The following is a 12,189-nucleotide window of genomic DNA, read 5'->3' as shown; positions in this document are numbered from 1 at the left end:
GATTTTATATTCTGTAATTATTTTTTATATAATATTAAGTAGGTTTACACCTTGTTTCGGAAAATTTATTGTTATATTACATATGCTCTCTGAAAACTGTAGATGATACAAGCTTCATTAAAATTAAAATAGCTCTCGAATGTTACTTAACTTAAAGATTATAATTAACTAGGTGTATAGGTCTAATAAGAATATCCACATGCTTTACCGAGAACACAGTGCAGAGGACCTGCATCAGATGTTAAAGCAGGGACCATAGTGCCAGGAGCAACTGGAAATGATTGAATCCGAGAATAAGGTGGAGCAATGCTTCCATATCCAGATTGCACAAAATAAGCACCATTCATGAATACATCCTTAGAGGATCTCCATTTCCAATTCTTCCAACCATTTTTGGCTTCTCTTTTCGTAACCTGCTTTGAAAAACCTCTATCTGGCGCTATAAAATAGTTCCCTTCACTAAAGATGGTTGGATTAGCGCTGCCACCAATTGCATACATTTCCCATTCATCATATCTATTGTTAGCAACATGGGCATACCCAAATCTCACCCTGCAATTATATAATTTTATTAATTAATTGCGTTGGCAATTTATAATATGAGTTAGTAGATTTATTATATTTCCCTAATTACGCACCTTGGCATCCTCTCAATAAGTCCAGTGCCAAAATGGTTGAAGGCTATTGTTACCTTCATAACTTTATCTGCGACATACCCATCATTGTGTCCAAGCAACATCACCTGTAAATTAGAGCAATTGTATCAATATATGCAGAAATCACTCGACGGCGAATTTTGATTTTCCTTTTATAAGAAAATGAATAGCACCTTATCATGATGGGCAAAGTAGTTGTTAGAGATCGTGACACCAGTTGAAGCATGAATGACATCGATCAGGCCATCTGCGCTACGAGCAATATAGCAATGGTCAATCCAAACATTTGAAGAAGCAAATATAACAATCGCATCCCCATCAGAGCCTCCTCGACGTCCCACATGTGTAGGACTACTCCTAACCATGCCTGATTTCCCTGGCTTGCAGTCATGAATACTTATTCCATGTATAATAACATGGCTAACACCTTGAATTGTTATACAAGGTCCATTTGCAATCTCCACTTTAGCCCCTCTCCCATCTATAGTCTTGAAACTATTTATTATAAGCTCATTTTTAAGTGTAATCACCATGTCCTTGTCAAAAATTATCCATAGAGGTTCTGTTTGGATAACACCATAACGAAGGGTTCCCGGCATGGGGTTTGCTGGGTCATCGTACGGATTAGTGACTACGTATATAGCACCGTATTTCCCTCCCACGGCGCCTTTGCCAAAACCCACCGCGCAGTCGGCCAAGGCGCGGCGGTTTGTTGCCCATTTAGTGTTGGTACGCCAGCATGAGTCTATTGTGTTTAAGATCTTCTTGGAATTTTTAGGGAGATAACTTGATAGAGGCTTGTAGTAGGAGTCCAGTGCATGTGCTTGAAAGGCAAGTGAAATAGTAATACAGTACAGAAGAAGAACTTGAAGCGGGGCTAATGAGGACATGGTGTGTAATCTTGGAGAGGATAAGCAAATGGGGAAAAGAAGTGAAGTATATAGGAAGGAGGACACAGTTAAGTAGAAGGTGGCAGACACGATCTATAGTCGAGTTGCTTGGTCAACGTGATTGCACGATATGTTTTTCTTTTTTTAATAATATTTTATGACGTTAGTATTTTGGTCAACGAACTTAATGCCTTTGTTTTTCCGCGAGTTGACTTTCCAATGCTTAAAAAAATGTAGTACTTGTAACGCTCTATACCCTCTCTAAATGGAAATTAAAGATAATTTTGTATTATGTAAGCTTATACAATAATTTAATAATTGAAATTTTAGATATTAAAAATCACTAAAGATAAAATATTTTTAATAGTAAAAAATAAAATAGGAATATTTAATGATATATAATTATTATAAATAAACGTAAAATTTTTAATTTTAATAAATACCCTGAAATAATGAAATAATTAAAATATTAAATATTAAAAATAATAAAATATGAAAGTAGTAATGTGTGAGCTTTCAATATTTAATGATTTATAATTAATATGATTATATTCCCATAAAGTAATTATATATTAACAAGTGGAGTATATATAAATATAGTTAAAAAAAATTGTCTTTTTCTTTATTTTAATTCAAAATTTTCTACCTATATTTTTTGTACTGTATTTTTATTTATCAATAATAGACAATTGGATAGTGCAGATTCAGACACCACGAGTAGGTAAAAATGATCTCTTGAAATGATAGAGAAAAAAATACCGCTACTAAAAACAAGAAATCGAAGGGAAATTTTTATTTTTCTGTAAATTTTTGTAATAGAATTTTATTTTTTGAAAAGAAATAATATATAGGCTAAACTATATTTTTTACCTTGATCTTTCAGAGTTATTTTAATCTCACTCTAAAATGGCCATTATCGCTTGCACCTTTATTTTAAAATTGTACTATAAATATAAATTTAATTGTAAACTGAATTATTAAACAATAAAAATATAAATTATGAGATATATATTTGTTAAATAAGTATTTGAAGAAGAGGATAAATAATGTCAATTATGTTTTTATTTATTATTTATGGAGGGATAACCCGGCAATACGTTCAAGAAAGCATATTTTTTGTTTGAACTTCTTGATATTTGGAGTGCACAAAAATATTCAACTGAAAGTATTTTCTTGATTGATTAATCCTCCAAGCTCTTTACAAACTTTCTGCCACGGTCAACATTACAAAAGAAACCGAAATGATTAAAGAAAACAAGTTACAATAAGATTCAGGTTACAAGAATTAGACCTCATCTCTTCTATAAATCCCGAAAAACTGCATAAAAATTTCTATTTTATCTAAAATCCATAAGATATTATTTTGCTTAAGCAAAATAGGAAGACCGTCGGTCTTCCAATGGAATATTGCGTGAAATATTGGTCTCGATCAGCAAAGTTTTCCTGTAATGCAGGAGAGTGGCCCTGCATCAGATGTTAAAGAGGGAACCAAAGAGCCATGGGCAACTGGAAACGATTGACCTAGAGAATAAACTGGAGCGCAACTTCCATATCCAGAAGGAATAAAATAAGCACCATTCATAAATACATCCTTTGAAGTCCTCCATTTCCAATTCTTCCATCCTCCACTGGCCTCTCTCTTGGTAACCTCTTTGGCATTGGAATCACTGGCAATAAAGTAGTTGCCTTCGCTAAAAATGGTGGGATCAGCACTGCCACCGATTGCATACATTTGCCATTCATCATACCTATTGTTAGCAACATGGGCATACCCAAACCTTACCCTGCAATTAATTAACATATAAACACCAAATTTCGCATAATTTAACTAGAATTATTTATAATCATCATTAAACAATGTAATAGGCTACCTTGGCATCCTTTGGACGAGTCCAGTGCCAAAATGGTTGAAGATAACAGTGGTTTTCATAACTTTATCTGCAGTATATTCGTCATTGTGCCCCAACAGCATCACCTGTTAGTATATGTTAATTAATTTATCATCACAACAGAATCCAATCTTCCTTGCAAACTAGCTATATAGAGAGGATTTAATTTTCATTTTTTGGGGGGCTTATATATTACCTTGTCGTGCTGGGAGAAATAATTGTTAGAGATGGTAACGGCAGTTGAAGCATGAATGACATCAATTAAGCCATCAGTGCAACTAGCAAGATAGCAATGGTCAATCCAAATATTAGAAGATGCAAAAACAGCAATGGCATCTCCATCCGATCCTAGACGTTCGCCAACATGCGTAGGGCTGCTTCTAACAAGACCTCTCTTTCCTGGCTTACAATCATGGATACTAATCCCATGTACAATAACATGGTTAACACCTTCAATTGTTAGGCATGGTCCATTTGCAATCTCTACTTTAGCTCCTCTTCCATCTATTGTCTTAAAACTATTCACTATAAGCTCGTTTTCGAGCGTAATAACCATATCCTCGTTAAAAGTTATCCAAAGAGGCTCTGACTGGATTGCACCATATCGAAGCGTGCCTGGTTTTGGATTTATGGGGTCATCTTCTGGAGTGGTGACTACGTATATATCTCCATATTTCCCTCCCATGGCAGCTTGGCCAAAACCCACTGCGCAATCAGCCAGAGCTTGTCGATTGCTTGACCAATTGGGGTCAGTGCGCCAACACGAGTCTATGGTGTTGAAGATGCTTTCAACATTGCTAGGGAGATAGGCTGATAAGGGTTTGGGTTCGTTGTAATTGTCTGCATGAGCTTGAAAGCTTAAAGCAACTAAGATTGCAAATACTAGAGAAGAAAGGAAGAGTGAGGCCATGGACTGATATTGTGTTTGGATGAATCTAAAATGGAGAAACAAAGGAAAATATATATATACACAACACAAGGAGATGGATCACACGACGTCGGTTATAGTTGAAGTTCGATTTGGTAGGATGTGGATTGCTTCTAGACGTGGTTGCACGAGCTTGTTGACTTGCCAATAACTTTAAGCCTTCTCCCTCGATCAACAAAGCACTCATGGGATCCTTAGTATTTTTTTAAACGTCGTCGTTGCTATCAAACGACTAGGGCGTCTTTCGTTGTCGGCATTGAAAAAGAATAACGCTTGCGGACCGACTTTGAAAACAGCTTAATTAAAACGATTGCGTTTAAGGATAAGTTTGACAATGAGCAACATTGGGTGATAGTCGAACGACCGGTCGTTGCTTTTACAAACCGTTTGACTTTTCTTTTCTTTTTTTCTTTTTTTCTTTTTTGGGTTTTGAATGCTCCAGAGATTTGAGTCCAAGTTCCAAATTTGTCGCAGTGCATCATAAATTCAGGTTTTATATAGAAAGAAGGATTTATATGTGATGAGAACGATTTTCTCTTATTTGGAAAGAGTGAAAAAAATATCAAATGAAAGAAAATATGCATTATCTTCCCCTCAAACCTAAAAAATTAAAATGTCTCCAAATTGAATTGAAAAAATTACATTGTTTAATGAGGAAAAGTTAATTATTCCCTCTTGTCCGTTAACCTAAATTTAACTGTAGTGTTTTATCGTTAGTGAAGTCAACTTCACATGCAGCTGTTTACTTACAAAAAGTCACATGCAGTATACAACTAAATTATGAGACGAGGACTAACATTAAGTAAATCAAGATGACTAGGAATACATTAATTCTTATCACACGATTTCACATACATAAATAAAAAAATGAATAAAAACCAGCGAACCTTAATCATCTTATGTTATGGTGATGATGGTCGCTCTTATTCATATCACAAGCACAAAATAATTAATAAATGGGTTTATATCGGTCTATGCATAACTGCACATTCCATATGAGCAAGTGCTCCCTTTCTTGCACTTGTTGTTGCAACCTCCACAGTGCTTCTTGTTCGACATTGGATTCACACACGCCCCTTTGCAGCAAATCTCAGGGTACTTACATTTCCTCCCACACTTGCCGCAGTTAGTCTTGTCTGTTGCGACATTAACACATTTCTTCTTGCAGCAGTCAGGCCCTGGACTGCCCTTCGCACGGCAAACCCTAGGATAGTTATCACATGTCATCGCTTCTCGGCTTGCCTGGGCAAGAAACCGGTTTGTGATTCCTCGCAGAGAAGTTGGCGTTGTTTGTTGGTTCTCAGGCCAAGGAATATCAGAATTTTCGTCTAGGGTGTCATCGTTATCGTCCACAAATGATTCTTCTTGGGATGACAAAGCAATGGCAGCGAAAGCCATAAGCATGGCCACCAAAAGGAAAATCTTAAGAGTCTTCATGTTCTGAACGTGAAAGAGAGAGAGAGAGAGAGAGAGAGAGAGGCAATTGAAGTAATTACCTTATCAATGAGAATGGGATGGAGAAGAATGGAGGGATATGGAAGATATTTATAGCGGAGAAAAGAAGAAGAGTGCATTTGCATGTGATAAGTCAATGTCGTTTGGGCATTAGTGGAGTGGTCTAATTCAACGGCCTTGTGAAATGAATTAATTCAAATAAAAACCAAAGAAATTAGTATAATAAAATTCAATAATACTGAACAGTGGTTAGGTCAGTCTCCATTTTACGTTAATTTCAGTATATTAATTTATTTTCCGTTCATTTATATAATAATCTAATAGAGTATGTAAAAATATAAGATCATTAAATAGAGTTAGCAACTGGTTCTTATTTCACATCTGACATAAAGAATTAGGGTAATGTCCATTCTGATTTTATTTGCAAGTTGTGTATAATGATCTTGTTTAATGATCTTGTTTAATAATATAAATTTGCTTATTTTTCAATAAACATAATTATTTTCTATGTAATGTTGAAGAATAAAATATTTAATCTCTAAATATATTTATATATATATGGTTAGTGCCTTATTGATTAAATTGGGTATGTATCTTGGTTGTTGGCGGCTATAGCACGTTACGTAGTTCCGTTTTCAGGAGAAAATAATAGCAGTACAAGTAACTAGGAAACATGGTTTGAAAAACCGTTATAAAATCACTTCCTGACGGCCGCTCATTGACTTCTAATAAGATAAATGAAATTACTCCCCCGCCAGTAGAGGCCGTTTAATTAAAAAAAAATAATTCTCTTCAATTATAAATATTATTAATTTGATTAAATCATTTTTAAAAAATTCAAAGAAATAATTATTGATTACTTCTTGATATTTTCAAAATGACTTATATTTTTAAGAAACAATTACTCTAAAATGATTTATATATTTATGGACAGAAATGGTGGTATATAAAATATTTTCTTTTTTAAAAAAAAAAAAAAAGATAATGAGAAATATGTTTCCCATGGTTCATCACAACTACAAAGATGGAGTGCCAAAGGTTTTAATTTGATTTTTATTTTAAATTAAATAAAAATTATAAATATGAATTAGTTAATTAGAATATATATTAATAAGCAATAAAAACCATTAGCTAGCTAAGGGTGACGATGAGATAGAAATGATTAAGGAGGGAATGAAGGCTTAAATAAATGATTAGCTAATTAAGTCAATAAGCATACATGATTAAGATGCAATGTGTATGTCTTCATAACCAATTGATTGATTGAAATTAGAATCATTTAGTTATAGGAGCACTTTCTAAAAAACGTAAACAAATTTCTTTGACAATCTGTATTTGTATTTTTGACTTTTTAATTAATTTCCAAATTAAATAGTCAAAATGTTTGGCCACGGTTAGGCTATTCGGCAATCAATTCCTAAGCCTCTGGCCTGAGGATTAATCACGATTAAGGCCTTTAATTCATGTTTTGCACCTATTCATATATATAAATGTAATATTTTACTATTAAACATAGTCACATGCCATGGCAGAAACTCGATATAAATAAAACAAGAAAAACGTATTTTTAAAAATAGTAAAATACATAAAAATATCACGTTGTTTGGCAATATTTAAGGTAATTATATTTATTTATTGGGAGGCATCTCCCTTAACATTTGACATTTAACAATAATTAATTGAATTTTTTAAAATTATTTTACATTTAACAGCTTAATCAAATATTTATTTTTACCGAATATTTTTACTTTAAACCATTACATAAATAACTAACATTTAAAGATATTTACATTTAACAGGTTAATCAAATGACATGATGACACCTTATCATCAGTGAACCATGGCTAGATGAAAGTCGCCATTATTGCTACTGCATGCTTCATCTTATTACCAATTTGTGAAGAAAGATTAAGAGCAGGATCGAAGGCTCAACTAACTCTTCCAATCTGACGCCAATAAAAAAAAGGATGAGAGAGAGAGAGAGAGAGAGAGAGAAGCAGGACAGAAATGAGAATAAAATCTTATTTTTGTGTAGAAAAAGCTATTGAATCAAGATAGACAGGATGCTCTTCCTTAATAAGAAAAGAACATATTCTAATTCTTAGTACGAAAAGTAGTTGATGGAACAGCTTTAATAGATTATAACAACATAAACTATCTTTTTACACAGTTTTATATGGATTCCTTCTGTTATCTCAATCCACCATGACTTCACATTGCCTTGTAATCCTAACAATTAGTCTCATCTTTCCTCTTCCTTCTCTGGCTAGCAACGGTAAACTTGAAGTTTCTACAGTGGAAACAAACGAGTGGCAGACTGGCGTCAAAGCGAAAACCATCAAGAATGAGAATGGAGTAGAAACTAGCAATTACCTTGGATCATGGAAGGTTCATCACAGACATCATTTCAGGAATGTAAGATGTAATAATATGATATGAATCATTCAATAACTTACTCCTTGGTTAGGTACTAAAATGCATGAAATGATTAACACAGGCTCATGGGATTCTGAACATGATAGGATGGGGAGCATTTTTGCCCATTGGAGTAATTGTTGCAAGATACTTCAGCAAAGCTCCCCTGAAATGCGACGAATGGTACAATCTGCACATACTCTGTCAGACTTCAGGTTACATCATTGGTGCAATCGGATGGGGTGTTGGGTTGTGGCTTGGGACTTCTTCCAAGCAACAGAGCACAAGTTTTAAAACGCATAGGATTCTTGGAATCATTATATTCACATTGGCAACTCTACAAGTAAGCTTTTTAGATAAATTTACATCCCATTTTCCTTTCTTCTTGCCCTTAATTAGCCTGCTTGCTTGCTGGAAAATGATTTGCAGATTCTTGCCCTGTGCCTGCAACCCAAGAGAGAAGGTGATTATCGCAGGTACTGGCAGATATACCATCACCTGACAGGGTATGCGTTGCTTGCTATGATAATTGCAAACATATTTGAAGGGATTCGTAATCAAGCCCATTCTGAGAGATGGAAATGGATTTATGTGGGAATACTTGTAATTTTGGGTTTTCTTGCATTTCTATTAGAAATTTTAAGATGGGTGAAGCCCAAAATTCACCACCGGATGGCTTTTCATATCAACATTTGATTTTTGTTCCACATCAAATAAATTACAGAACAATTGCAATTAATTTTTATTTTTTCTTGTCAGATAGTTACTTTTCTTTATAACATCAAATTTTTTATTATTCTATATTACAAAAAATAAGCACACGGTAAAAGTTGATGGGTAAGCACTAAGCAACTCCCTAAAACGCAACGTTTCATCCACTCTCTTGGCCCAACTGCGAAGTGGGAACTTGTAGGATTTTCAGAGAAAATGAACGATCTGGAAGATCAAACCCAGTTAGATGACGCAATAGAACAATCGCCACAAGCTGACATGGCAGCAGCATCCGCCGCGATGGACGGAGTGGCAGCGGCGGCCCTCCGCTCTGTTCTTCAGCGAGTTCAGCAGGCTGCACAACGGGCTGGCCGTGGGTCGCAGCAGATCCGAGTAGTGGCCGTAAGCAAGACTAAACCGGTGGCTATCATCCGCCAAGTATACGACGCCGGTCACCGGTGTTTTGGCGAAAACTACGTTCAAGAACTCATCGAGAAAGCTCCTCAGGTGCCTATTCTATTCTCCTCTTGAGTTTTTTCAATCTCCCTATCATGCTACAATTTATCAATCAATTAAGTTTAATCATGGCAATAATATTGGATGCCCATTGCAGCTACCGGAGGACATAGAGTGGCATTTCATTGGGAATCTACAGAGCAATAAAGTGAAGCCTTTACTGTGTATGTTTAATTCTGTGTTTATTTTAGAAATTCAGGTTGTTGCTCTTCAGATGAGTTTGATAATTAGGGATAATAGACTCTATGCTCAGCGTTTGTTCTTTTGCAGCTGGTGTACCAAATCTTGCGATGGTGGAGTCTGTCGATGATGAGAAGGTAAGGATTTTTCTAATATATGCCTTTATTGTGATGCAAATTAATTGGTTTGAAGAGCTATTTTAGTTAATTCATACTGTATGCACAAAGATTTTTCATTTATTAACATTTTGGGATTGGTATATCAATCAGAAATGGTTCTCTGTTGTATTGAAAATATTACGGCAGCATCTTTGCAAGAGTCTTAGTTGGTATATTTCTTGATGAATTTACCAAGCCTTATGCTCTTTGCAGATTGCTAATCATCTTGATCGTGTTGTTGGAAATTTGGGGCGGAAACGTTTGAAGGTCTTAGTCCAAGTGAACACCAGTGGTGAAGAGTGTGAGTAAATCAAGTCATGTTGCAGTAGACTTGTTTGCCTCTTCATCTCTCTAAGTTCAAACTATTGCCTTAATTAGTATTGTATTCGATTTTGTAACTTACTTTTGGATGTTAGTTCCAGAGTGCTATTGCCTTAATGGGAGCTTATATAGACAAGGAATATGGAAATTCACCCAGTTGATTTGGGCCATTATAGTAACAGTTCAGTCTAGGCTATGTTTTGCATCATTTGATTTTTCTTTTTTTCTTTTTTTTTTCATGAAATCAACCAACATATACATGGTTTTACTTTACGAGCGATTGGTTGATATATTCTTGCAGCTGTCATCTCATTATTATATATGAGAGCTATGAATTGCTGATTATCAATCTTGCCAAAAATATAACTATTTAATTATTTATTTCACAGAAGAGAATCATACTATGTATTTTATTTGTTTGGTTCACTGCTTGTTGAGTTGAGTTGCGTAGGAAGTTCCCTTAGATTATGCACTTGATGACAGGTTAGAGTAGCTCTGGTTCTTTCTTAAAGCAGGTGTCTGAGTAATTTGCCATAGTACATATGTATATACTTATACTGCATATGGTCTTAACTCGCTAGGTCTGGTTCATGCTATTCTCTAGCCTACATCTCTGTCGTTTGCGACAAATCAGTGATTCTAATGCCGATGGCCAATGACATGATTTTTTATGTAGTAACTCTTTTATTATGAACTAGACATTGTAAGATATTATTAATTTCGATATCTTGCATTTTATCTTTAGATTTCTTACTGTTACCTTAGTGCATCCGGTATTATTCTAAGTATCTATTTTTAGTCTCTGTCTTATTGTTGCAGCAAAATATGGGGTTGAGCCCTCAGGGTGTGTGGAACTTGCCAAACATGTTAATCAGAGTTGCCCAAATCTCGAGTTTTGTGGCCTAATGACAATTGGAATGCTTGATTATTCATCAACCCCAGAAAACTTAAAGGTGATAGCCTGACATATTCTTCAATTTTATGCAAGCATCCTTTATTGCTGTTTTCTTTGCCTAGATTCTTTGTGCTCAATTTTTTTGATACTGGGTCTATAAGTTGTTGTCAGACATTAGCAGACTGCAGAAGTGAGGTTTGCAAGGCCCTTGATATACCAGAAGAACAATGTGAACTCTCTATGGGAATGTCTAATGATTTTGAGCAAGCTGTAAGTAATGCTGGCCTATCCAATATATAATTTCTATATGCATATTAATTTGAACTTTCATTATATTTCCAGTCGAGGGTTTTTGAAATTGCAGCCATTGCGACGTGGATCTGCATTGAGATTGTGCAACTAATCAGTGACCTCGTTTTGCAGATTGAGATGGGGAGTACAAATGTGAGAGTTGGATCTACCATATTTGGGCCTAGAGAATATCCGAAGAAGAAATGAAACAAAACTGTCGATGGCATCTCTCTGCTTTTTTTTTTTTTTTTCCTTCATCTGGATAGTCCTGCACATTTTTCGTCATTCTTTGTTGAAAAGCAGATTCAGGTTTATACTATTGAATGGCCATAAGTGCTAGTCGAACTGTGTCACATATAGATTAAAGATCTAAATAATGTACTTTGAAGATTTACTGCGTAGACGAGACACTGAACTATATGCAATCGGATATTACATTCGAGACTCAAGAATTGCTTTTTTCCTTCTCCGATTTGGTGGACCTGAGAACTTGGAACAAGCTTCACATAAAAGTTTCTCTTTTTATTTTAAGAACCGATGGTATCAGAAATGACTTTCGAACTGATAGCATATTTGGTTTTTGATGGTTGTTCATAACATTCTGCGTTGAGGGTGTTCATAAACTTTATAAATCGATCCAAACTATAAAAATTTGATCAGTATATATTGGATAGCTATTAAATTATAAGTTTACATTAGTTAAGTAAATTAATTATTTATTTATGAAAAGTTCAAATTTTTAAAATTGTTCATGGAAAATATATTGACACACGTTAGATAGGTAATAAATATGCGAGTTAAGCTTTATTTTTTTAAATAATTTTTTAGTGATAAATGTAGAAAGCAATTAACATTTAAATTCTATAAAATATGTAAATTAATGG

The 12,189-nt window shown here is 34.6% G+C and overlaps 5 protein-coding genes across 5 annotated transcripts; 2 read left to right on the top strand and 3 right to left on the bottom strand.

Moving 5' to 3' along the window:
• Positions 1–56: 56 nt before the first annotated feature.
• On the bottom strand, positions 57–1,546 carry LOC105650088 (putative pectate lyase 2). The gene is made up of 3 exons (XM_012236973.4): positions 830–1,546; positions 639–742; positions 57–552 (listed from the first exon to the last, which is right to left on the bottom strand). The coding sequence occupies exons 1-3, from the start codon at positions 1,544–1,546 to the stop codon at positions 183–185; spliced, it is 1,191 nt and encodes a 396-aa protein (XP_012092363.1). The 3' UTR covers positions 57–182.
• Positions 1,547–2,782: 1,236 nt separating this feature from the next.
• On the bottom strand, positions 2,783–4,345 carry LOC105650087 (Pectin lyase-like superfamily protein). Its single transcript, XM_012236972.3, has 3 exons — positions 3,632–4,345; positions 3,418–3,521; positions 2,783–3,330 (listed from the first exon to the last, which is right to left on the bottom strand). Exons 1-3 carry the CDS (start codon positions 4,343–4,345, stop codon positions 2,976–2,978), a joined length of 1,173 nt encoding a protein of 390 aa, XP_012092362.1. The 3' UTR covers positions 2,783–2,975.
• Positions 4,346–5,141: 796 nt separating this feature from the next.
• LOC105649306 (protein GRIM REAPER) lies at positions 5,142–5,873 on the bottom strand. The gene has a single exon (XM_012235922.4). It carries the CDS (start codon positions 5,798–5,800, stop codon positions 5,336–5,338), a length of 465 nt encoding a protein of 154 aa, XP_012091312.1. The 5' UTR covers positions 5,801–5,873; the 3' UTR covers positions 5,142–5,335.
• Positions 5,874–7,990: 2,117 nt separating this feature from the next.
• LOC105649305 (cytochrome b561 and DOMON domain-containing protein At5g35735) lies at positions 7,991–8,972 on the top strand. The gene is made up of 3 exons (XM_012235921.4): positions 7,991–8,233; positions 8,316–8,576; positions 8,663–8,972. The coding sequence occupies exons 1-3, from the start codon at positions 8,024–8,026 to the stop codon at positions 8,927–8,929; spliced, it is 738 nt and encodes a 245-aa protein (XP_012091311.1). The 5' UTR covers positions 7,991–8,023; the 3' UTR covers positions 8,930–8,972.
• An 84-nt stretch (positions 8,973–9,056) lies between these two features.
• On the top strand, positions 9,057–11,757 carry LOC105649304 (Putative pyridoxal phosphate-dependent enzyme, YBL036C type). Its single transcript, XM_037637432.2, has 7 exons — positions 9,057–9,451; positions 9,558–9,624; positions 9,731–9,777; positions 10,012–10,099; positions 10,939–11,072; positions 11,186–11,284; positions 11,438–11,757. The coding sequence occupies exons 1-7, from the start codon at positions 9,161–9,163 to the stop codon at positions 11,510–11,512; spliced, it is 801 nt and encodes a 266-aa protein (XP_037493360.1). The 5' UTR covers positions 9,057–9,160; the 3' UTR covers positions 11,513–11,757.
• Positions 11,758–12,189: the final 432 nt, after the last annotated feature.

Source organism: Jatropha curcas, chromosome 11 (genome assembly GCF_041381405.1).
Source record: "Jatropha curcas cultivar XTBG-Jc1 chromosome 11, XTBG_Jcur_1.0, whole genome shotgun sequence".
Lineage (NCBI taxonomy): Eukaryota > Viridiplantae > Streptophyta > Magnoliopsida > Malpighiales > Euphorbiaceae > Jatropha > Jatropha curcas.
This window is presented reverse-complemented; position numbering and strand designations above follow the sequence as displayed.